Raw genomic sequence first — 27,500 nt, 5'->3', positions numbered from 1 at the left:
AGAGAGAGAACAGAAATTGTGATAATAACGATCATACCAGTTATTTCTGAACCATTTTCATTCCGACGAAGCCTTTTTTGCCCCAGGGATATCAATGGTTCCTTGGCGTCTTGCCTAAGTCCGCTCAAATCACAGGTCTTCACGGGGTTTCCTTTGCTTCATAAGCAAAAATTACTCGTTTATCCCTTCCAAAAATGAGTTGCTCGTTCCCGCCTCCCTACTGAAGGTGTGTGAAAGACCTTTAATGGCATTTTCCAGAGATTCTGAAAGTTGTCATCCGGATCCTCATCTCAGCAGAATTAGATTGCTGCTGTCTTTCTTCTTCTTCTTCTTCTTCTTCTTCTTCTTCTTCATTTCTTTTTTCGACCAAAGCATTCTGACTCAGGGCTCCTTCATTTCATATAGTTACTTACTGTGGGACTCCAGGACCAAAAGTTCCAAATTACCTAGGAAATTAACATATAAAAGTCTTTGCCACTCAGTGCAAGGCGCCATTTGCAGAATATAAGCTTAGTGGGAGTTGATGAGTGTAGCCATTAACCTTCAAAGGGAGTTGACAAGTGTAAAATTTACTTTCACGTCGTTAATCTCTGATGGATGGTCATGCCAAGGATTAACTTTCATGCTGTTCGCATGTGATGGAAATGAAAAGCCGGAACATTAGCTATCAAGGCAGTAACTTCAGTGAAATGGCTTTTGAAATTTGCATCGTCGGCTAATGTGTTTTTCTTTTCTATTCTATTGTAAATTTTTATTTATTTATTTGTGGGGGAGTTTTGCAGTTGAAAGGAAAATCGTCCGTTTGGCAAAAGAGGATGATTTTAAATAGCAATAGTTTAAGAGAGATGGAATTTGCTTAATTTTGAGTCACGAAAATATTGTTATATTGACCAATTTGTGCACCTTCACATCACTCATTAAGAAGTGAGGTATCTTGGACTCTTCAAAAGAAAATTCCAAGTCTGTAATATAACTAATGGTAATTTTTTATAGCAACAATGCTTTGGAATTCAAATAAATAAAAAAAATAATTTTGTGAGATATTTTTCTTGTAATCGGAGTGATAGAGAGGCGTATCTGACAATCCAGGTTTAACTGTGACGAATACGTATTGCTTAGATATTTTATTGTACACATTTAGTAATTGGTAAATGATTGGTAACCGAAAAAATACTGTAATAAAAGGAACATGTGCTTACAGTTATAATCTTTTTTAAACCCATGCATAATGAATGAGAGAGCTTTGCTAATGACGTTCATGTTAATTCTAACCCTGTTAGCTGTGATTATAAATAAAAGAAGAACAAGTAAACCAAGAATAGAAATAGTTTTAAGTGATACCATGCAAATCGTCACTGATGAAGAGAGGGTTTTCTTTCTTGTGCCGAAATTTGTACATAAATCTCTACTAATCAGTAAATTTATTTACTTATTTCATGTAGATCATCACTGGGTAAGGAATCTTTATTTGCAAATATTCTCGCCATAGGAAAGCTTTAATTATTTCTTAAGGTAACCTCCTTTGTCTTAACATCTTATTCAAATTATAGTTAGTTAAGAGAGCGAAGAAAAATTCGCAGTGATGATGATATAAACAACTTGATCAAAATACTTTGTGATGATTATATTCGCTACTTTTATGAGAGCAAAGTAGAGGCCCAGTTACTTATCTTTCGCTCAGAATGACTCAAAGGACCCATATTACAGTGGAGTATTTTTCCGTCGTGGAATTCTAAATCTCCTGCCTGAATTCCAGGCATAGTTCCCAAGAATAGCACTCCCTCTGCCTTGAATTCTTCGAATAACCACTTCTGTTTATATATATTTTTTTCCTTTCTATTTTAGTAAAATCCCATTCTCGATACAAGCGCGAACGCGTAAGGAAAAGAATTCCAGAAGTGTATTAGAATTCCAAGGGTGTCGACTCCGGGAATATATTAGCAAATACCTGGGGATAATTCACACTGTAATTTTTAGCCCTGTTATTTTATAATGCATATATTCACAAGCGTACCCGGGGGTTTATATCTGTACTTATTGCACGTTTGTTTATATAATATATATATATATATATATATATATATATATATATATATATATATATATATATATATATATATATTTATATTATATATATATATATATATATATATATAATATTTCTTGCATATGTGTGTGTATGATATTATATATATATATATATATATATATATATATATATATATATATATATATATATATGTGTGTGTGCTCTATATATATATATATATATACATACATATATATATATATGTATATATATATAAATATATATATATATATATGTATATATATATATATATATATTATATATAAAGAAAGAGAGAGAGAGAGAGAGAGAGAGAGAGAGAGAGAGAGAGAGAGAAAGAGAGAGAGAACATATGTATACATACGTCTTAATATCCTGTGTAGACACGAAATACATATGTATATATCTTTACGAAAAAAATAATTGCAATCACTCATTTATTCCTTCCTGGAAAGTTTAAATCTTTTTATGGTCTCCCCTTTAAACGGGCGAATTTTCCATTATCTAAAGGAACAAAGCCTTTAACACGCTTCCCCTTTCTATGGCCAAGAGCCAGAAGCACTAAAAACGTTTTTCAGTAACTCTACGTTTTTTTTTTTTTTTTTTTTTTTTTTCAGAAAAAATAACGATGCTTGAAATATTGAAAGCTCTACACTCTGAGCTGCAAACATTTTTCTGTACATGGATAAAAATTTATTTTATGAGATATATATATATATATATATATATATATATATATATATATATATGTATGTGTGTGTGTATAGATATATATATATATATATATATATATATATATATATATGTGTGTGTGTGTGGTGTGTGTGTGTGGGTGTGTTATATATATATATATATATATATATATATATATATATATATATATATATATATATATATATATATATCTTTTATGCCCCAGTTTTCTGAAAATTTGTAAATTGTTAATATTATACAAATTGTTCTTAGTTGTCACATGTATGTCATCTCGTTCAACAATCTGAGACTAATATATTTATTGAAATTAAATTAAAATTCAAGAAATTTCTAAGAATAAATTATAGCCTCCTGGCAAGAGATGACTTCTCGGTCTGGGCTCCAAGTTAAGAAATCAGAGTGAAACTATTTTAAAAGTAACTATAGTTCAGCTGAAGAAAGAATTTTATAACCTCTCCGGATGGTGGAATGATCATAAAATCGAAACAGACTATTCCAGGAAAAAATAGATGAAATAAAAAATATTAAAATCAAAGGCGTCTGGAATGTTACAAGAAAGATAAATCAAAAGTAAAAGAGTTAACACATAAAGAGAGAAACATTATACTATAGTAGATTCACATCACTCGTGCATCTGATGTCTAGGCCCGTCCCTTACGACGCTCCTGATTAGCTGTTGATAAGCCAATCACTGGGATGGAAACATTCAGTCTCTCGAGAGAGTTCGCATAGGCAGGATGTCTGTTCCACCTCTCCTGTGGGATACGTCTTTCAAAAGTATCCCTCAGGAGCGTCGAAAGGGGCTGGCCTAGACATTAGATGCACCGGGGATGTCAATCTACTATAAGAGATTAAGAGTAAAACACTATACATAGGAATTGGCATTTCAGAAGAACTCAGTGTTCACTTTAAAGATCTAAATCTACAAATTCTGATCACAATACTACCTTGATAGGGTTGGCTGTTATTCGTATAAGGATGAGATAGGTCTCTTTAACGTTTGTTTTCATGCTAGAATTCAAACTTAGGTGATATTTTCAAATAGTAAAATTTGATTTACGAACGTATGATAAAAAAAGACACAATAACAAAGATAAAAGACTGAAATAAAGAATTGAAATTTGCCCAGTCAAATTTTTAACAAATCAGTTCAATATTTTCTTTCATAAGATCTAATTACCAAAAACAGATCATTGGAAATCTTTTACAAGATCTTTTTTCCGAAGACGCTGGCTAGGCTTATAAGCGAATTTACGTAAAAATTTTCGTTAAGGTTATTCACAGCGCGAAACTACAGTTAACGGCAATACAAATTCGTATCCTTTCCAGTTTTAGTTTGTTATAATGTAAGTAAAATGTTGAAAACATTTTAAGATTTTTCACGGCTAATTTGTTTAAGTATATATATATATATATATATATATATATATATATATATATATATATATATATATATATATATATATATATATTAACCCCCAGTATAATTTATCATACTGATGATTGATTGCCAAAGCATCAAAACAGGTGATTAATTTTGCTTAGACACAATGTTTAGCTGCAATTATTAACATTCGGAAAACGCTAAAACAAAAGTTCCAACGGTTGAGACTTACAATATCAGCCAGCTGAAATGGTTACTGTAGCATAATATGAACGTTGATTTTTTAAGGAGAGGACATACGAATACATAAGACAAAAGTCTATTCTACAAATACCGAAAATCCAAAAATATGTGATAATAATTTTTTTTCCCCAAATACTAATTTCAATCTTCATCTTTTAGTAAGCGCTCGGCTGGAGGTCGTTACCCTATCCAAAGTCATTAAAGACCACAGCATGACACGACTGAGGTCAGTGGCCTTCCTCTTTCATCCGATCGAAATGTCCTCATCGTCGAAATGCAGTGTCCATGGCGTTATCAGGAACTGCTGACTCGATGTGACCTCAGGCAGCTGCAGAAGTTTGCAAGGTTTTGTTCGTAGACGCAGGAAAAACTAGACAGTGAAAGACAGAAGGGTATACTTCGATTTAAAAGTATATATAAGTATTTATGTATATGTATATATGTATATATATATGTCATATAGATATGTATATGTATATATATATATATATATATATATATATACATATATATATATAATATATATATATATATATATATATATATATATGTGTGTGTGTGTGTGTGTGTGTGTGTGTGTGTGCGTGTGTGTGTAAGGGATAGACGTTTGTGTGTGCATGTAGTATTTATGCAGTTATGACAGAGTTCTAAATTAAGAGCGTTAATAGGAAGGAAATTAATGTTATCCTAATCCTATTTCTTACACTGAGGGCATAGCTACCCTTATTTTATCATTCCATGAGTTCCTAATGTTCTTAGCTTTGTCTAGTTTTACTTACAGATCTCATTCAACTTCCCTTATTACATTTCAGCAAACTTGTATTATCGTCGATTGAATGATAGCTCTTCGAATGTTGGATACTGTTCATGAAGCAATCTGTGGCATTTATTTTTTTAATTCTAACTTCATTATTGTAGCTCTGATACATACGCTCTCATAGATTTCACCTCTGCGCTTCGGCTGAAGCACGTTGGAACACATCATTAAACCGTAAGATGACTTTGTGCAAAAACACTTGTTAAGATTAAAGGCGCAAAGCCTGTTTCGTAGAGAGCAAGCTACCCATCTAGGAACAGTTCCCTTCACGTCCATTTCGAAGCTGGCAACTGCCGTTACATATCCTACCAGATGATTCCTTCCCTTAGGTCTTGCTAGAAAAAAGTTAAGTATATCTTGGTTTTACCAGACCACCGAGCTGATTAACAGCTCTCCTAGGGCTGGCCCGACGGATTAGATATTTTTACGTGGATAGGAACCAATTGGTTACCTAGCAATGGGACCTACAGCTTGTTGTAGGATCCGAACCACATTATATCGAGAAAGGAAATTCTATCACCAGAAATAAATTCCTCTGATTCCGCGTTGGCCGAGCCGAGAATCGAACTTCGGACCTCTGGTTTGGTATCCGAGCGCGGAATCCACTCGTACAACGAGGAACTAGGTCTTCTTAGAAGATAGACTACACCTATGACCATGTCCATTGAGTTCCGTTGTAACCCAAATGTAACATACACAGTTAGAATGCGTTAAAAGATGAACACATATTAAGTGAAGGAAGGGAGTCAGTGGGATATATTTGAAAACTTCGGAAGAGCAGACCACTGTCTATGGTAGCAAAGTTCCGATAGATAGGACATTTATTTTACAGCTTGACCATAGGTAGTCTATCATCTAACAAGACCCAGGGGAAGGTATCTTCTAGTAGGATGTGTAACGGTTGAGTCGCCAGCTCCAAAGTGAACATGGAGGGAAGTTTTCACAGCTCAGTAGATTGTCATCTACGAAGCAGGCTTTTCTCCTTTAATCCCAACAACTGTCGTAGTTGCACAAAGTTGCTTAATCTGTTTGAGTGCATGAAAACAGACCTAAGATAATAAATGTAATGTAAAGACAAACAAGCAGACGAAAGGTAAAAGAAGCACAGGCGTATACAATGCACAACATTAAAAGCAGCAAGTATAAACTAGGAGACTCGTATGTATATATTATGTCTTCTTTGTATGTTTTGTCAATACGCATATGTTTGCCTGGACAAATTGCTCTTCTACTCGTAGCATCTAACGTACATTTAAACTGAACAAACAAGTGATGCCAAACTAATTGCAACCATCAAATTCGAACAAACTTCACCTCCACTTCCCCATTATCCCTAATCCCAAAACCAACCGTGAATTTAATTTCTTTTTTTCTTTATTTTCTCTAACGTAACCTTCTTTATTCCTTTCTCCCCCTTCTCGTTCGTTTTTATTTATCATTTTCGCTTTAACACTGACTTTACCCTGAGGGGCGGACGCAACATCAGTTCTCTTGTCCAGTGACCTCCCCGGCGTCTTCTTTGCATGTCTTCCTTCTTCAGGAAGTTCTCGAGTGATACCCACAGGCTGTGGAGCTCAATTTCCTGCTTCTGCTAGACACGTGCCGCGTGAATCCGGGAATTCATGATTCGATTTCCTGCTTCTGCTAGACACGTGATATACGCGAATCTGCGAATTCACGATTCAGTTCCCTGCTTCTGCTAGACACGTGATACGCGAATCCGGGAATTCATGATTCGATTTCCTGCTTCTGCTAAACACGTAATACGCAAATCTGCGAATTCACGATACAGTTCCCTGCTTCTGCTAGACACGTGCCACGTGAATCCGGGAATTCATGATTCGATTTCCTGCTTCTGCTAGACACGTGATACGCGAATCTGCAAATTCACGATTCAGTTCCCTGCTTCTGCCAGACACGTGCCACGTGAATCGGGAAATTCATGATTATTTATTGCATTTTTGCTGTCCAAGGCTTCTGTTTTTTTTCTCTCTCTCTCTTTCTTTTTTGCGAAAGCGTACATCCTATAGCACAATACTGTATAGATAGTATACTTTCTCATACAAAACTATTCATTTCTGCAATTAAAAACCTTGATTTACGCATAAAGGCAGAATTTTATTTTTGCATTCTTGCCACCTCAAATTGAAGCACTGGAAAATACGTAAATTGCCTCCGAGGGACCAGCAAAGTCGTAAAGTTCCCGAAATGGCGAAATAAAAAAAATAAGTCGGAAAGGAAATAGTTAAGAAGGGTAAAAGCGATGGACATTCCAATTTCGCAAAATTCCCTCGAGGAAATCACTAACTAAGGCTTTAAGTGGACTCTCTCCTCTCCTCTCTTTCTTCTTTCTCTTCAGAGGACGAATGCATATGAAGTCTTGCGGCAGGTAACAGATGCTTGATACAAGCTCAGAGAAAGAAAATGGATGTTAATTAATTTTGTGTGTTATTAGACAATGCAGGAAGGGTCCCTCCTCGAAAGATGAAAGAAATTGTTCAGGTAATTTAGTTTCAGTTGTTAAACATTGATTGTTGTACATACGTGTTTAATTATATATATATATAAATATATATATATATATATATATATATATATTATATATAATATTATATATGTATATATATATATATATAGTATATATATATATATATATGTATGTATGTATATATATACGTATGTAGTATATATATACATATATAAATATATATATATATAATATATATATATATATATATATATATATTACCATATATATATATATATATATATATATATATATATATACATATATATATATATATATATATATATATATATATATATATATAATATTATAATATATATTGAAAGACGAGAAAAATCATAAAGATGTTGGAACCTGAATACCACTGTGCCTAGCTGGGCAGGCTAACTGCCTTGTATACCAGCATGTTTCCTACAAGTTCCCGACTCGGTTATAAAACTGTGCACTTAGATTGGTACTTATATACTTGTATCATTGCGTGTTACCTAAGTTACATTTCAAGTAAAGCATGTACATCCTACTTTAACGGCGTCATGGTGTGCGTATAATGTTTCTGTGTTACATAACGAGCGCGTGGACTTGATCCCTTGGGACAACCTTCTGTCGATGACGTGATTTAATGTTCCCATGTGAGCCTTCACCAACGTCATTTGGAAGATCAGAGAAATGGATTGGTGTTGTGTAATGGTATGCATCGGTTTGTTCAATAAATACTCTCTCTCTCTCTCTCTCTCTCTCTCTCTCTCTCTCTCTCTCTCTCACATTCTCACATTGCATTAGAAATTCATGGGAATATATTACATGACCTTGAATGATATAATATATATATATATATATATATATATATATATATATATATATATATAAACATAAGGCATTTTTTCATAGCTGACTATGGTTCCAAAGAAAAGATAACAAGACACCTACTGGCACATTTGAACTTTGACTGTTTAACTGTGGACGAAATCCCAGTCCAGAAAACTCCCACAATATTAACCACATCGTGCACTTACAAAAAAAAAAAAAAAAGACTCATCAGCAACATATCGATTCCCTTGACACAATCACTGCTCTTTTATACTATATTTAGCGCTTTCTTTTCAATGCCTCTTTCACACCATCTATGTGCGTTAACTAGGTTCATAAATCTTCCTCACTCCCAGTTAATCCAAAATTTAAATTTTCTCACCAACCTATTAGTTCTTTCAATGTGACCAGACCGTCTCAAAATACCATGATTAATCCTTTCGCCGAAGCTAAGCTTTTTGCTACGAATTGTCTCTCTAAATAGATTTCATCCTGTCATTTTTTTATGCATATAGATCTCTCCCTTTGCTTCAACCCTTTTTTTAATTCTCATAAAATATCCAAACACCAGTTTGTTAAAGGAGAGTCAGATGAAGAACCATTCATACCCAACTCTTCCCTGTCGTCTTCCGACTTCCCTTAAGGAAAATGGAATAAAGTATACTAACATTAACATCTAGCATGAATGGGTGATGTTTGTGGTGCTGTCTGACGTCCAATCCATCAGGCTTACAGATCAGGTGATCTGTTTATGACAGGTTATAATATCTACCAACGGCTCATATTCAGCACAGCAGGTCTACAATGACAGTCTACGTTAGGTGCTTGTCGGATCACGTCCCCGACCTATACTACTTAGCTTTCAAGGCCAACAGAATTTTATTTTGATTCATTTATGACGTATATACAAGGTTGAATTCATTTGATTAAACATACTCATGTTTTCATTAGCTTTGGGTTTACAAGTGCAGTAGTATAGATTCTGTCTGCACTAAACATATACAAAAACGCACACACACACTCACAAATATATATATATATATATATATGTGTGTGTGTGTGTGTGTGTGTGTGTGTGTGTGTGTATTATGTGTGTTTGGGAAGAGAGAGAGAGAGAGAGAGAGAGAGAGAATATGGATACGAGGAGAGTGGAACAATGGAGTACAAGATCTTTCGCCCTGGAAAAGGCTTAGAGTGTGTGTGTGTTTACTGTAAATTAACAGTGTGTGAAATTTAGGTGCATATACAGAAAAATTTATAAATAAAAACTATACGATTTGGCTGTAAGTAATTCACGCCGTGTTTACTGTGAGGTAATGAGTAAGTTATGGCTAGAATATTTTTAGATGCAATATACTAGAATGGAGATAACTAATTGAGTAAGATTAGGAAGGTTATCTTATTGGGACTGCGATGAAAAGGGTCCAGGCCCCGTATGTTCGTTGCTAAAAACCTTCTTGAAGTTAGGTTGCGAAATTAATTCGTTTATGTAGTCGGATTAACAGTGCTTTCCTAACGATTGAAAAAAATTATCAGTTTAATTGATGTTGGTGAATTCCAGAATCTTCCTATTGCACGGCTTAACTTTTGGAAATGTGGCCACGATTTATTAAGGTTTTGTAAAGCTTCGTGGTGGTAATTTTTTCGTTATTTTGCTCCAAGATGTTTAACAAAACGCCTTGAAGGCCCATCTTTTTTGTGTTGTTTTGGCCACAATGGTTGTCCGGTGTAAGAACGTGGTTAAGATCGTCTTGGGGACCTGGTTTTAATGTGATTATTTAAAGTTTAATATTGTTTATTTCATCTTCCTTATGGGTATATAACATACTCAATAGGCTTCTCATAATATGTATTATTTATTTATTTATTTATTTATTTATTTATTTATTTATTTATTTATTTATTTATTTATTTATTTATTTTAATTTATTTATTTTTTTATTTTATTATCATTATTTTTTTGGCTGCATTGATTTCTAGAATGGTCTTCCAAGTTTTTAACAACACAAGCAAGACATCTGTGCATGAATTAATAGTGGAACAGAAGTCGACAGGAAGAGGTTGTTCAGAAGAATGCAGCTACGTCTCCCTCATTTTGATTTGAATTGAGCTGCCCGTTCATATGATAATTAGATGTGCCAATAAACTCACTAAACTTGGCCTCATTTATGGCTGGAAACTCTTTAGGGAATAGACCCTGGACAGAAGCAGAGATATAATTAGTCTTCTTAATCAGCTCAAGATAATGGGGAGAATGATAGAATTCTTTAGCTGAACTGTCAAGCTTGCTTTTCATCCAGAAGGTTAGTCATTCAGTATTTAAACTGGGCGTCGTTCACTGCCCCACTAGGATCTCTCAGGACGCCCTCAGCTGCCTGTCAGCTGCAAAACAGCTTACAAGCAACGTACCCTTAATATTGCAATTCAGGTCAGCGGCCAGACGCTGAATGATGGGTACCTCAATAACAGTTGTTATCGTCGACACACCCGACACACCCTGTTCCTGACTATCTTTCCTTCTGCTACCAAGAGTAGATCTTCTGCTCAGAAGATACAAGCTGACTAATCCTTTCCAAGAACTAAGATAATGAGTCGTCTTCAAGGTAGAAAAATACAATCACTGTTTAATTTTAGGATTATGCAGAGATACAGGAGCTATAAAAGGACATAAAACGTTGCCACCTTCCACTTTTTTAGGCTTTCTTTTAGCCTGGGATAATGAGTTGTCTTCAGGATCGAAAAATTCAGTCAGTGTTTAATGTCAACGAAGAGACACAAGCACATATAAAATAGCATAAAAAAAATAGCACCTTCCCCTCATTCTTGCTTTCATTTCGTCTGGCATAGCTAAAGCCATAATTTTAGCTTGAAGATACAGGAAAATATAAAATTATTTTTGTACTTTCCTTTAGTCTGGCATAGATAAATCCAGAGAGGGGTTGCCCATCCCATTGGACTCACCTTAAGAAAATAAAAAGATTGTTCACTTACCGTAAACTTTGAGCGTTACTGGTCTGGACAGCTTCATATTAGTGTTCACTTGGCACTCGTAGACGCCTGCGTCCCTCAGCTGAGCGTAACGCACCACCAGGGTCCACTCGTCGCTGCCTTCAGCATGCACGACCTGTGAGAGAGATGTGTTGATGCTGCATGACATCTCTTCCTGAGTTTCTATATGTAAGTAAAGAACAGATAATATTGTGTGTCATCCTTTGTGATGATTATTTAGCATCTTTCTCCAATGCGATGATTATCAGGGTGTTTATAAAAATGTCAGTAAGAAAAGTATGTGAATGAGCATTATCCTTATTGTCCAATATTATTATGGACACTGTAATGCATAATACTATTTTATTCATGAACATTACTATTTAATTTCTGTAAATATATAAATCTATATCGATATATAATTAAAGCACCACTTTAAAGAAATAAAATATTCTACCTTATATACAAAACAAAACAAGAAATTACGTGTTTTTAATCAGAAATTAAAAGGGCTGGTAACTTATAGGAAGTAATAAAAAATCATCGTACACATAACAAGCACATCCAAATAAATATTTTTTTATTTACTATTCTATATCGTTGAATTGTTTCCACTCCATTGCAACTTCTTCTTAAAAGAGGTACTTTAATTTACGTTCGTTATGTCGCACAATTTTCTGGTACACTTCGCCATTGAAACCTTACCTCTGGTATGTACGTGCACGACCTAATTTTGTCGTGCCATTGCGGTATGGCAGTCCTTTTATTTCTTCACAAACCATCTAACTTCCTCTTCCCACCATGCACTAATTTATTACCTTTTTTACACTTGACTGTAACCATAAACATTCCAGCTTATTCACTGACCTAATTTTGGGATTTTACTTACAGTTCATAAACTACTCACTTAAACCTATCTTTAATACAAATTCTTCTTAAATGTGACTCACACTACCTTTTCATCCAACCATTTTTGGCAATAAATTTTATAACCACATACTCACTCCTTCCTCGCCAACAAACACTAGGATATAATTTCTTTACTTTCCAAACAAGTTTCAAAATCCCACATTACCAGCAATCAGTCCATTTCAGAATAAATTTTCTCCAGTGGTGCCTTATTCCCATTCTCTCTTGGCGTGTCATCAACAATTTACACCACTCCCTCCCTCTGTCTACTACTTCTACTTTCAGGTGGCCCATCACAGTCACCCTTGCTTATTCTTCAAAGTCAACTGGGCTCAGGTTTCGATTCTTTTCAAAACAGTCTGACTATTATCTTTTCACGTGGACCATACACGTTTACTTTCAACAATTTTTTCCCTTTTATAACATATTGATATGTTTTCTTGTAACATAAGTAACATAGGCTTTTGGGAGCCGAAAATTGCCATGGTCAATATAAACACACACAAACACATTATATATGCTGATATATACATATATAACATACATGTAATGTATGTATATAAAGAAATGTATATACATATATACGTATATGTATGTAATGTGTATATATATATATATATGTATATATATATGTGTATATGATGTATATACGTATATGTATACATGATAGTGTATATATATATATATATATGTGTGTGTGTGTGTGTTTATATATATACATATATGTGTGTGTGTATGTATGTGCATCGTGTGTGCGTCAATGGTTGGCTGTGTGTGTTTGCGTGCGCATTTGTAATTATTTGCATATATTTACATGTTGGTACTTGTTAAGGCGTATGTTATATTTATGTGCACTGATCACTGTAGGTCAGAACGATAATTAATGAACCGATTAATTGTAAACTGTGAATGCCAATATCTGAATCTCCTAACGATGATGGGCTCTGCCACTCTGACCTTTGATGATTTCCATCCTCTGTGACGAAATTTGTAAACAACATAGGCTTAACGATAATTAGTCCACCAATCTATGCGCATGAATGATCACAGCCTAGTATGGTCAATTAATTAGCGGACGCCATGACCAATCTAGGTAATAATGGAAATAATGGCTTTATGTTCGACTGCTCGATGTCATTTCAGGAATTTTCAGTAAGAGTCTCTCTCTCTCTCTCTCTCTCTCTCTCTTTCTCTCTTCTCTCTCTCTCTCTCTCTCTCTCTCACTCTCTCTCTCTCTCTCTCTCTCCTCTCATTTATATATATATACTATATATATATATATATTTATATATATATATATATATATATATATATCTATATATAATATAAATACATATATACATATATATATATATGTTATATATATATATATATATATATAGTAATAATAATAGTAGTAGTAGTAGTAGTAGTAGCAGTAGTAGTAGTAGTAGTAGTAGTGGTAAAAAAGGGGCTAGGAAGAAGCATGTGGCCATAAGCAAAATGAGCCAGCCAATACAATTACGTTTCCAGGAAACCGTCAGGATAACAATCATCTTTGTTATGATCGAATGTGCCATCATTAGGGGAGGATTAATGAGTTATGATCGCAATAAGGCCCTAATAATGGCATTAGGAGACAATATTCCCCAAAGCTAACAATTACGCAGTAACTGCCACAGCATTGCTAGCAATACAGTAATTAGTCCCTTCCAGCGAAGGAACCGTTTGGATCAACAATTCATATACTCTGTTTCATACATTAGCTTCATGAAAAGATAATGGGAATGTAACTAAGATTAATCAAACAAGAGAGAGAGAGATGTAGTTAATTGGATCATCATTCATTCTAAATGGCATAATTATTTTATGCAAGGAAACCATTACTGATTAGTAATAATTGTATGAATAACAGAATGAATTTGTCAAATAGTACACGTCCTACTTGAATCCGGATATCACTGGAGGCTCTTATTGCTTGTCATATATATCCTTGAACAAATCCAAAAGATTTCAGAAATTATTATATTATATATATAATATTAACGTATATATATCTATATATATATATATCCTATATACTATATATATATATATATATATATATATATATATGTGATGGTAATTGCTTCATAGCAAAGGAATATAAAGGAAAGCAGAACGCATTTTCGAGAAGTTCGGCAGCAAGGAGGCTTTCGCGCCACTGTTGGAGGCGCCTATCTTCGTGGTGGTTCCGGAATCGTCGGCGTGTTGTGGGAGACGCAAAAACGCGCCAATATTACGTGAGAAACGCCGCGATTCTCTGATGCAATACCTCGTCTAGCTTCATCTAAGAAGTTCTGGAAATCCCTGGAGTCGGTGACGTTCGCCGTAGGCTCCGCCCCCAGAGTGCCGTATAAATACGACAAACGAACTTTGGAGAGGAGTGATCGTAGAGAGAGAGATCGTAAAAGAGAGATCACCAGTCAGATTATCAGTGAGAGATCAGCTGCAACAAAGGGAAAGATTCTCCACTAAGAAAAAGAAGATGAAAATAGCGGTTCTGGATTGTGAAACTGGAGGAGGTGACTGCATTCTTAAATATCATTGGGGAAGGAAGAAAGAAAACAGGCTCTTTTGTGAATGGCTGTTTGCCAAGAGGAGACAGGAGGAGGCAAAATCATTACCTCCCTCCCTAAGGAAGATTTGCAAATGTGACCTCTGATAAATTAAAGAGACTTCTTTGGTAAGGTAGAGGAGGTCAGATATAAATCGTAGAAAAGGGAAAAGGCAGTGTTCTTTTCTAAACCACATAAACACCCATATATAATATATATATATATATATATATATATATACTATATATATATATATATATATATATATATATATATATATATGTATATCAACTGTCAAAAACTATTCCGCACAAGACGCACTATAAGCGTATTGAGACAGAACCTGAAGAATATTGCAAAGACTGCCAATGTTTCCAGAACAGCTAGAAAAGTCATTTGGGAGGTAAGAACAATAGATATCTCAAATGAAATCATAAATTAAATGTTAGGTTGGAAACTGAAGGCACTTAAAAGTAGAAAGCCCCAGCTAGATTCTGGTGATTATGATTTGAGGTTACGTTGGAATGTGTACAACTATACAGTTGGGGAAGGGATGATAAGGAAAAAGAGGATCAGATCAGTAGGTACTTTTATGGAACCAAATACAGCTATTGTAATTAGGGAAACAAATGTATTTGAGTGTTTAATTTTGTGCAGAGGTTCAGTGTCCATAACATTAAACAATCGTGAAAGAAGTGACCATTCATAACTATCGGCTGCAGGATTTACAACTATACTCGGTTTTTTCCATCTGTCCACCCGCCTATGGTGCTCGCACATGGTAACACTGCGTCCCAGGCTTTAAATAGTAACATCCAGCTCATATTCAACAATGATAGCAATATCCTATTTCGAATATTAACGGTGTAATTCGCATACAGTAAATTATTAAAACACTCTTCATTTGCAAATGTACACCCAGACCCTTTTATTTACCTAAAACTTACACAGCGTAACTATTTAAAGACTGGGACACAGTGTTACCATGCGCAAACACCACAGGCGGATGGACAAATGGAAAAAAAGAGAGTATAGGTCCCTCTTCTTAATGGACAAAAATATGGCTCTATCAGTTTTCTCGAATAAAGGTCAGTAAAGCAAGAACGGTGTAATTCCCAAAAACAGAAACTCTCAGAAATTAATAAATGTTTGTGTGAATGTGTGGTGTTCTGCAGAACACCATATTTCTTATTGGGTGATATTTGAATCCACTTCAGATAAAATTTCGACTAGACGGTTTCAGTGTGAGGATTTTATAACAGCGGAGCAAAGAAGTTTAAAGTTGGGTTTCGGATCAGGTGGTAATTGTGGTGACGAAAGCTGCAGAGAGTTTCTGATAAGTTTTCCAGAAATATTTTTAATATTCTCGTGTATACTTGAAGGTAATCTTTTGCTTATTTTCAGTTCACTGCGCGAATTTTTTTTTTTTTCTTCTCCTTGTACACTTATGTGCAGATTTTTCTGTTATTATGGACTTCAGAGAAGGGTTATTTCCTTAAACGCGGGGTAGTTCATAAAATGAACATTCACCCGATGAGGTAAATTTTAGCCACACACACACACACACATATATATATATATATATATATATATATATATATATATATAATATATATATACATATATATATATATATATAATATATATTACATTATATATATATATATATATATATATATAATAATATATATGTATATATATATATGTACGTAGATATAATTATATATATAAATATATATATATATATAATATATATACGTACATATATATATATATATATATATGATATATTATATATATATATATATATATATATTATATATGATTATATAGATGGTTAAGGCGATTATACTTATGAACATCCTCTCTACAATTCATGAAAGTTTTCACCCACTGGGGTCGTTCCGCCATCGTCATACCATTGAAAATACCTCTTTTGTATTTTCTTAAATTTATTGTAATGAAATCCTTTGCGAGAAATATGGTGGATTCCACCCAATTGACTCAAATATTGTTAGCCTCTCTTTTTAAACAGAAAGTAGTTGCTCCTGTTTAAAGATGAAAAAACTTGTAACTTTGTTTTTTCTATAAATAGTCGTTCTTATAAAAATTCTTCCTTCCATAGAAAGTCCTTCATCGGTTTGACTACTGCTTAGCTATATATATGGTTAGCGGTAAATTATCCTGATAACAGCATATCTTGTTCACAAAGAGTTTTGAAGTCTTAATTCCTTTCCATTTAAAGATGATTTATTTAACTCTGAACAACAATTTTAAAAGACCTTGTCTCTTTAAATCATTGGTAATAGCACTGGTGAGTTAACCAAACGTAATTATTCACTTATTGTGGACAACTGAACTTCCTTTCAATTGTCACAAAACTTTAGTTGAAAAATATTCATAGTCCCTAATATCCTATAAGCGGGAGTCATTTACGTTTAAGATGATCTTTGACTATATTATTTCATTTAAAGTCAATCAAATTCACTATTTTTCTTCGTTTTTATACACAAACATTGCCAGAACGTCTCTCTGAATAACGAGTTGTATTAATCCATCTGTCTCCTCCGAAGATGAACTACTAACATCTTTTATTCAATTTTGTTAATCGTTTACTGAAACAACAAATTAATTTCCACATTCAATTAATCAAATACGGTATCACGAGCCTACTAGGCTGTATAGAAACCAGCAGGTCTGTTCCTTGTTAAAGCTGGCTGATAGTACAAGGATCAATCACTCGTCTCTTATTTTATATAATATATTGTTTCATGCAACATTTTGGATGTTTTGAAAAGTGAAAGTTGTATCATTTTATTTCTGTTATTATGAAATTATACTCCTGCGGCAAAAGAAGACTTCGGGTATTTATTTTAAAATGATTGTTTGCTTTAACATTAAAATTGTCCATCAGCATACGGTTATGGAGTAGCAATGTTACGTTACCTACTTAAAAATGTCGGTAAACAGACTTTCATATTTACGGCTATTTCAAAATCTTGGGGTTATTAAGATGCCGTACGTACACATTTTGAAGCATTCTTCGTCACTCATTCATAAAATTCACTCAGAACTCCTTGAGATACCATCCCTGGGTACTGTACACGAAGGCCCTTAGGGAAAACGAATCAAAAGTTTTGAGTACCATCATTGCACTTCAGATCTAGATGCATAGTCCCACAATTACGTATATTATTATACCATTTGCTTTTATTTCGGATTAATATACTGTTCTAGGGATTTTATATGACGCTGTAACTTCTTCACCCTTGGGCAAGGGTATGGGTCATAACTGTCTTGTGAAGTAAGTTTTAATGAGATCTTGAAGCTGACAACTCCAAGTAAAAATGTGATTCGAAATGACGTTGTTGTTTGTAAAGCTTAGCATCAGGCCGCTATTTCTCGCTGTCTTTAACCTTTAATCTCATTTGGATTATGTGGCAAGTGATGGACAATGTATTTTCGAGTACCTGTCCATCACATTCGAAAGTGTTTTGAAGATGACATCCGTTTAGCTGTCCATTTTATTAAATTAGATACGCAATAAATGAGGAGTTAAAAAATACCATTATGGAAATGTGGTTAATTATTTAAAAAAAAAAATCGAATGTATACAAGATGAGAAGAAAAAAATATTTGAGTATCAAGAGAGGAAAAATTGTGAGTGAAGCAAGAGAGGAAAAATGATATGTGAAGCAAGAGAGGAAAAATGATGAGTGAAGCAAGAGAGAAAAAATGATGAGTGAAGCAAGAGAGGAAAAATGATGAGTGAAGCAAGAGAGAAAAAATGATGAGTGAAGCAAGAGAGAAAAAATGATGAGTAAAGCAAGAGAGAAAAATGATGAGTGAAATAAGAGAGGAAAAATGATGAGTGAAATAAGAGAGAAAAAATTATAAGTGAAGCAAGAGAGGAAAAATTACGAGTGAAGCAAGAGAGGAAAAATGATGAGTGAAGCAAGTGAGGATACTAGAGAAAGAAAAAAAAAGAGAGAAAGAGAAGAGCCAGGAGGAAGGCAGCGGCAGGTGTTCCCGGTTCCACAGATCCCAAACCTTCCACGACAAAAATCATCTACTTTAAAATTATGTTTGGGCATTTTTCGCGCCCTCACGTGTGACCCCAAAGGGGGGAGGGGGTGGTGGGGGTGCTGGTTTTAGGTCTTCCGCCATCACCATCTTTTCGGAAACCTTCAAAGGGAAGAAGACCAGATTTTTTCTTTTTATTATTTCACAGTCTCTTTAGAGTTGTCTGCGTAAAATACTTTAGCAAATTCAATTACCAGGACGAATTCTCTTGTGTTTACCTTATTTCCATCGTTAATTGGAGCTGCAGTTATATCTGAATTTATTATGGATATATTATTTATGTGATGAATGCGTTGCATTCAGTGTCCGAGGTAAAGTGAATGAAATAGTAACTCTTACAAGGTCATCCTCAAAGACTAAATAATTAACGTAATGAATTAAAAGTTTGTAGAGCAGCGGTTTGATGTGCTCGCTCTCTCTCTCTCTCTCTCTCCTCTCTCTCTCTCTCTCTCTCTCTCTCTCTCTCTCTCTCCGTCGTAAAGATTCGCTGTCTCAGATCATACCTATCCTATTGCAATGACGTTTAATTTTAAAACCAACAGAGAAGAAAACAGCCTTTGACTTAGCACTAGTGATATGCTCTCTCTCGTCAAAGGTTTTCCTTTTTTAGTGGTATAAATAATCTTATAATATTTTCTGGTATCTGCTCAAGACATCTATATCCATAGATCTCTTACAATTGATTTTTTAATGGAAATAAGAAACTTGAAGATTATGAACAACATTCACTTTTATTAAAGATGAAGATACATGAGCTCTTTTTTCTTGTGTGCTGCTCTCTTTATTTTGGTAAATATGTACTTCAATCTCTTGAGTTTTATGAAGAACTCTCCCCATCGTCCAGGAATGAAACTAAATTAAATTGTAGAGACAAATTCCAAATATCAGGTTCTGGTTCTTGCTTGATTTTCTTACCAGTGTTTAACGCAGCACGAACAAATCTGATTAATTACCTTCGCCGAGGAATCTGGAGAGTTTAGTTCCTCTGAGGATATGTCGGACGTTTATCTTATTTAAAACGTTAACTGGATTTGTTTTCAGTTACTGCTGGTGTGAGTTAATGAGAACTCCCTCCACTTCTCTGCAACACGTTTTGCTATTGCTTCTGTTCCAGTTTACCTTCGTCGTAATACATTCTGTGGTCGACGTCCAATTGTTCTGTGGTAATTTCATGGGTTCTGTTATTTGAATTACCGGCTGATTTGCGTTCACCGATATGTTTATCAGAATTTCTTCCCGTCTCCCCAAGACTGCCATATAGCGATTATTGCATTGTTAACATATTCCCAGCATTCGTCCTTTCCATTGTTTTCTAAAAAAGTTAAGTATATCTTAGTTTTACCAGACCACTGAGCTGATTAACAGCTCTCCTAAGGCTGTCCTCAAAGGATTAGATACTTTTACGTAGCTAGGAACCAATTGGTCACCTAGCAACGGGACCTACAGCTTATTGTGGGATCCGAACCACATTATATCGACAAATGAATTTCTATCACCAGAAATACATTCCTCTGATTCCATGTTGGCCGCGCCTAGAATCGAACTTTGGACCACCGGATTGGTAGCCGAGCGCGAAAACCACCCGTCCAACGAGGAACTCTATTGTTTTCTGGACTGTATTTTGGTCAAGGAGTTTTCGTTATGGTGATTCTAAAGTGGAGTGTAGATTGAAGCTGTCTGTCTCCAAGATTCTTAGCAATTTCTTCTATCTTACTGTGGTAGGGAACTTGAAATACGTGCTTGCAGAAGAATCATATACAGTTTAAAAGCTAAAGTGTAAGGCCAGGCCACAGTTACGAATTCTTATACTTTTCACTTTTCAAACCATAAGCCTACCATTGAAAAGAAGCATCAGGAAGTCTTTTGTCTAAGAGCCGAAAGACTTTTTTTGACCTTCCTAATACTGACTAACGAAAATGAAATACTGTATACCATTATCTAACCTACCGTACTTCCAAAAGAGCAAGAAATACGTATACTATTTAAATGTGGGAATAAATTGCTTATCGAAGGAGGAAATAATTAAGTCAACTTTTTATAGTAAATTGGGAGAAATCGCCACAATAGTGTTGGGGACATCATGAATTTACATTTTGTTTCGATACTATCATCTTTAGATCCATTTTCCAAAATAGGATCAGGAGGGTAAATGAAACAGATGAACCCGGCATATACATTATCACTTGCAAAGTATTGCCATCAAGTTTGCAACGGTAGCGAGAAAAACAATGGATATGGTAGAAAAATATAGTACACAGGAAATAAAAAATAGAAGGAGAAGAAGGAAGTGGGGAAAGTAAGTAGAACACGTAAGAAAGTGGAGCAGTCAAGGAATCATGAAAGCATACGGACACTGGCTAAAAGCTTTTTTTCCAGCGCTCACAGTCTCGGACACATCCATAAAAAAAAAGTCTAGAAGCAAAAATGGAGGCAGGGTCCGTAGTAATGACTGCAATATAAGGATAAAACTGTATTGAGGTTTGGCTATTCGTCATGATGACCGAGGAGGTAGGTGCGTGTGTCAGTAGGAGTAAGTAGTACAAAAGTTAAGTATATCTTAGTTTTACCAGACCACTGAGCTGGTTAACAGCTCTCCTAGGGCTGGCCCGAAGGATTAGATATTTTTACGTGGCTAGCAACCAATTGGTCACCTAGCAACGGGACCTACAGCTTATTGTGGGATCCGAACCACACTATATCGAGAAAGGAATTTCTATCACTAGAAATAAATTCATCTGATTCCGCGTTGGCCGAGCAGGGATTCGAACTTAGGACTACCGGATTGGCAGCCTAGCGCGAAAACCACTCGTCCAGCGAGGAACTAGTGAGTTGTACAATAAAGGGATAATGATACCCCCCATAAACAGCAAATACACTATGTCGTGAGTAGAAACCTATTTGCTGTACATGATAATACAATGTAATTTACATTATAAGTGTAATATTGAATATAATGTACAAATCATGCAACGGATAAGGCCACGTATTTGATGTATTTTGTATAAAATCTCAGCCAAAAGGGCTATAGTGAAAAGGCGGGGGAGGGAGTTTGTGTCTGTGCCTGGAATAGAACACAGGGAAATGAACAGAAGGAGAGAGAGAGAGAGAAGCAAAGAAATTACAAAAAAAAATCAGTATATTAATCCATTTATCAAAGCCCTTTGATACTCCCTATCTCTCTATCTGTCTCTGTTGCCTTCAGCCTCTCTCTCTCTCTCTCTCTCTCTCTCTCTCTCTCTCTCTCTCTCTCTCTCTCTCTCTCTCAATCGTCAAGTTTCAATTGTAGTAACATAGTGAATTAATCTTTCAATATAGTTACTTTAATGCCTTCCCTAGACAGTGTGATTCCATGATCTTTAATAATGAACTCCTACGGAAAAGAAAAAAAAATCATAATAAAATAAAGTAAAAGTGAAATAAATATAGGATAATCATCTTGCAATTAACTACTAGAAATAATGGATAAAAGCGAGTATAATATATGTAGAAAAAAGAAGCAAATGAAATAGAGGAAATGTACTAATGCTTCACTCTTATAAATAACGGATAAAAAGGAGAATAATACCGAAGAAAAAAGCAAAAGTGAACTGAACAGAGGATTCGTCCAAGCACTTAACTCTTATCAATAATGGGTAATAGAGAGAAGCGTGAATTTTAAAAGATAGATATGCGGTTAAAATAGAATGCATCTTACAAAAGAAAAAAAAAAAGTCTGCAACCATTGGAGACCACAGACGTCTGCACCGAATCTCCATATTGGTCATTTGCAGTTCGGTCGGAGACTCGGAACCTTCTGGATGGCTTCCCTTAAGAGGATTGTCGTCCCATGTGCGACGGACACAAAGCGCGGGCTGTAACGGGCGCCCATGGGAAGGCATCGCCTACCAGTAATACGGAAGGAAATCTCGGATAAAGAGACAGAGACAGAGAGACAGAGAGAGAAAGAGGAAAGTCGGATACATCAATATTTAACGTTGTGTGCGAGAGAGAGGTATAGACGGAGAAAGCGATTGGTTCATTAATTCAATGAAGGGATGATGCGGGACAGTAATGACTAGATGTACTACTTAAGTGAGATGGAAAGATGTAACATTGATACACTTACATATATATATATATATATATATATATATATATATATATATATATATATATATATATATATATATATATATGTATGTTTGTGTGTGAATGTAGAGAGAGAAAGAGAGAGACATAGAGAGAGTGAGATCTTAAAAAGGTATGAAACGAAAAAGGTGTAAATAAGTAGCTGTGTAATCTTGTGTGTGCGTGTATGTGTGCGTGTGTGTTGGTTAGAGAGAGAGAGAGAGAGAGAGAGAGAGAGAGAGAGAGAGAGAGAGAGAGAGAGAAGAGAACTTCTTTAACAAAGGTTGATCTCATAAAGGTAGGTATGAAACTAAAAAAGTGAGTGTAAATAAATAGTTGTGAAACCGTTTGTGCGTGTGTGTGTGTGTGTGTGTGTGTGTGCGCGCGCGCGCGCGTGTGGGTGGGTGGGTGTGAGAGAGAGAGAGAGAGAGGGGGGGGGTGTTGTTATTCAGTAAATTGTCCGGAGACTGAAGATGGAAGACTGAAGGGTATTGGCTATTGGTTCTGGAAAAGTGAAATTCATTGAGAGAGAGAGAGAGGAGAGAGAGAGAGAGAGAGAGAGAGAATCGCTCAGTCCAATGGTTCTGGAATGAAGGGAAAGACGAGACTGGAAGGGGGAGAAGACCGAAAGAGCGAGGTTCACTGTATTCCAGGAAGGATGTCTACTACATCCAGGAGAATTCTCCGTGTCGTCGCGTGGTTATGGAACATAAATGGCTTCCAGAGAGACAGCTTGGAAAAAGTTATGAGATGGCAACCTGGAAAGGCGATGGCTTTCCTCTCGATCTCAAGATGTAACTGATTGCTTATCCGACAGCAATAAATTCGTTCCAATGGTTCCTGTCTAAGGGATGGATATTTCATGGGCCTACGGATTACGTCCAGAGAAATAAGCCTACGCTCATTTGAAATAGCTCTTATTATTATTATTACTATTATTCAGAAGATGAAACTCCTATTCATATAGAACAAGCTTATATGGGCCATTGACTTGAAATTAAAGTTTCCAAAGAATATTGCGTTCATTAAGAAGAAGAAAGAGGAGGTAAAAGGAAATACATAAAGACATCTTAGGTAATGAAAAAGACATGAATGAATGAATTGATAAATAGATAAAAATGTATTAAAATAAGGGGATTCAGACGGGTTCGCCGGAAATGAAAAGAGGGAAATGTTGGTGACACAGAGATTAGCTCATTTACATCGGAGAGAAACCCTGCGCGTCATTCAGGTATCTGGTGGAATAATGCAAATGTATTCCAGGAAGCCACAAGGGGAGGCTAGAGCGTCGTCTTGGACTGCCTTTCAATTAGAAACTGAAACCTGGAAGATGGCCCCATAGGGATCGGCTTGGATTGTTCCTATCTCGGTAATTAGAAATAGATTAACCTCCAAGTTTAACTAACTGCCGAATGGACGACTGAAATGCCAAAGTGCATTTGGTAGAAGAGGGGCCTCTGGGATCTGTAATTGGCGCTGTCTGGAGAGGAACGAAATCAGTGGGAATCGTGAACGACATGAAATAGGCTGTTTGGCAACTGATCAGAAAATCAGTGGAACCAGGTGTAATTATGCTGTCAGTTGGTGCTTTTTTCAAATACAATACCTTATTTAGTTTTCTGTAAAAGAAAACCATTGAGATATATTTTTTGTCCGTCCGCACTTTTTCTGTCCGCACGTTATCTGTCCGCCCTCAGATCTAAATACTGAGGCTAGAGGGCTGCAAATTGGTATGTTGATCATCCACCCTACAATAATCAAATTTACCAAATTGCAGCCCTGTAGCTTCAACAGTTTTTATTTTATTCAAGGTTAAAGTTACCCATGATCATGCGTCTGACAACGCCATAGGACAGGCTGAAAGTTTCATAACCCGTGGCTGAGAGTTTCATGGCTCGTGGCTGAGACTTGCATGCAGCATTATACGCTGTATAGAAAACTCGATTGCGTTGAAGAAACTTGGGCGCATTTTTTGCTTAGATTAGGTTTTTTTTTTTTTTTTATCCTGTCACGAATTTGGTTTCAAACCCTTTCCCAGCTTTGGTTTTCCCTTATACCTATGAATTTGCTTCTTTACAGATTAGAGAAGAAGGCTAAACAGTTTTCCCCTCTCCCTTTGCATTTAGTTCGGTGCCCTCAGACGTGGGCATTAATAAAGACGCCATTCCATCGGGTATTTAAATAATCACGATCCTTTCCAGAGAAGAACAGGTAATGGGAATGTGCTGACTGCATAAAATCCAGTGATCAGTTTTTAACCCATCGTATTAGTGTCGAGTCACGTAAGTGATCAGTTGTCAACTGGTTACATCAAAGCAATCTCTCTCTCTCTCTCTCTCTCTCTCTCTCTCTCTCTCTCTCTCTCTCTCTCTCTCTCTCTCTCTCTCGGACGTCAAATAACCCACCAAGCGGACCAACAGCCACGACCACAACCACTTACACTAAAACCCGCCGTTAGAGGAGCAGGATGGACGTTACCTGAGAGAGACGACGCCGATGACGACCATATTGGCGTTGATGGGATGGGGGGTTGAGGGGGAGAGATCAGGACCTACCTGAAACCGCTGGTCAGCCGAATATGTGTGGTGGCCCGCCGTCAAGATGTGCAGATCACGTCTTCGGAGCCACGTGACCTGCGCCAAAAATCAATATTCCAGTTAGTAAAAGACATCGAGGCCATCAATACACGAATTCGGGTTTTAGGGTGTGAGCCAGTAAGGGGAGGACTGACTTCGGTTTTTGGGGAATGCGGACCCTGTAGTGACCCCCCGCTGCCCCATTTCAAATCGACAGATTGCTTGCGTGTGGGTGTATGGATGTAAATGTCAATGTTCCCTGTATCGAAAGAATAAGAATCAGGGGTGGAATGGATGTGTGATTAAAATTTACATGTTGTTGCTTAATGACAACCACTCAAACACAAGCTGGTCTGCTGTACAGGTACACACATTATATATATATATATATATGTATATATGTGTGTGTGTGTGTGTATGTATGTGTGCATGTATGTATGTATGTATGTATAACACTTTCTACTAGGAAAATGGAAAACTGGGTGCAAATACCTGATTAGCTTTCATGTTCCCTGGGGTGAAGAGTGACATATAAATCACGTGTCAGTGTGACTAGCATAATCACCCACACATATGTATGTATATGTGTGTGTGTGTTTGTATGTAAACAGATATATATATTGAGAGTATGTGTAAACTACTGTATTCGTTGACCATATATTTTAATTAATAGCATGACACATTATATAAGCTTAGAAATAACTAACTAATCTTAAAAGTACAAAACGTATATAACACAGGCATTGAAATGTTTAACATAGCGTCGTCCTCCACTGATGCACCAGATAGAATGTTTCTGTCCATATATATATATATATATATATATATATATATATATATATATATATATATATATATATAATATATATATATATATATATATATATATATATATATATATATATATATATATATATATATATAGATTATAATCACGTGATTCATTTATCACACACCAACAGGTGAAAAATAAGAGACGGGGTGTAGGTCCTGACCTACACCCCGTCTCTTATTTTTCACCTGTGGATATGTGTGATATATATATATATGATATATATATATATATATATATATATATATATATATATATATGTATGTGTATATGTTATATATGTATGTATATATATATATATATATATATATATATATATATGTGTGTGTGTGTGTGTGTGTGTTGTGTGTGTACATGCATATAGATATGTATATAGATACGCACATATGAAACATATATAACAACTTTTCAAATTTCATTCACTTAAAATCCATTTTTATGGATATGATTTAGAAAACCGTATATAGGAACTGACAATTTTACGTCGTCGAAGGAGCTGACATCTTTTATTTGTTAAAATATTATCGAGGTAACAGGTTAAATCTGCATTAAACCATCAATCGCCTCCAGCGTCGCGTGACGTAAAGGGGCTCTGTGAAATTCCGCGTCTCATTTAGTAGTTCTTGTGCTTCTAGTTCCCCAAATCTTTATTCTTCTTCAGCCTCTCTTCTCCTTTTCTTCATCTGAGTAAATCTTATCTTCCAATTCTCATGGTGTACCTATTTGAGCCCAGTTGGCACTATCATGTGATAGAGATTACATTTTCAATAGTAATACCCTTAATAAAAGCAGGTAGATGTCAAATTTAATACTAATTAGAAAATTGTATGATTTGAGGACAAAACGACATTATATTGTCAAAGGAAATG

At 35.4% G+C, this 27,500-nt stretch overlaps 1 protein-coding gene across 1 annotated transcript in view; it reads right to left on the bottom strand.

The window, feature by feature from the left end:
- The window catches only part of LOC135213310 (uncharacterized), a 160,542-nt gene that overhangs the window by 86,237 nt on the left and 46,805 nt on the right, over positions 1–27,500 (bottom strand). Inside the window, exons 3-4 of the mRNA XM_064247291.1 lie at positions 25,779–25,856; positions 11,552–11,684 (exon numbers count right to left, since the gene is read on the bottom strand). Of these exons, the coding sequence (XP_064103361.1) occupies positions 11,552–11,684; positions 25,779–25,856 (211 nt within the window). The remainder of the gene's footprint in view (positions 1–11,551; positions 11,685–25,778; positions 25,857–27,500) is intronic.

Source organism: Macrobrachium nipponense, chromosome 42, assembly GCF_015104395.2.
Source record: "Macrobrachium nipponense isolate FS-2020 chromosome 42, ASM1510439v2, whole genome shotgun sequence".
In the NCBI taxonomy this organism is placed as follows: Eukaryota; Metazoa; Arthropoda; class Malacostraca; order Decapoda; family Palaemonidae; genus Macrobrachium; species Macrobrachium nipponense.
The sequence above is the reverse complement of the archived record's forward strand: the minus strand, read 5'-3'. Positions and strand labels throughout refer to the sequence as shown.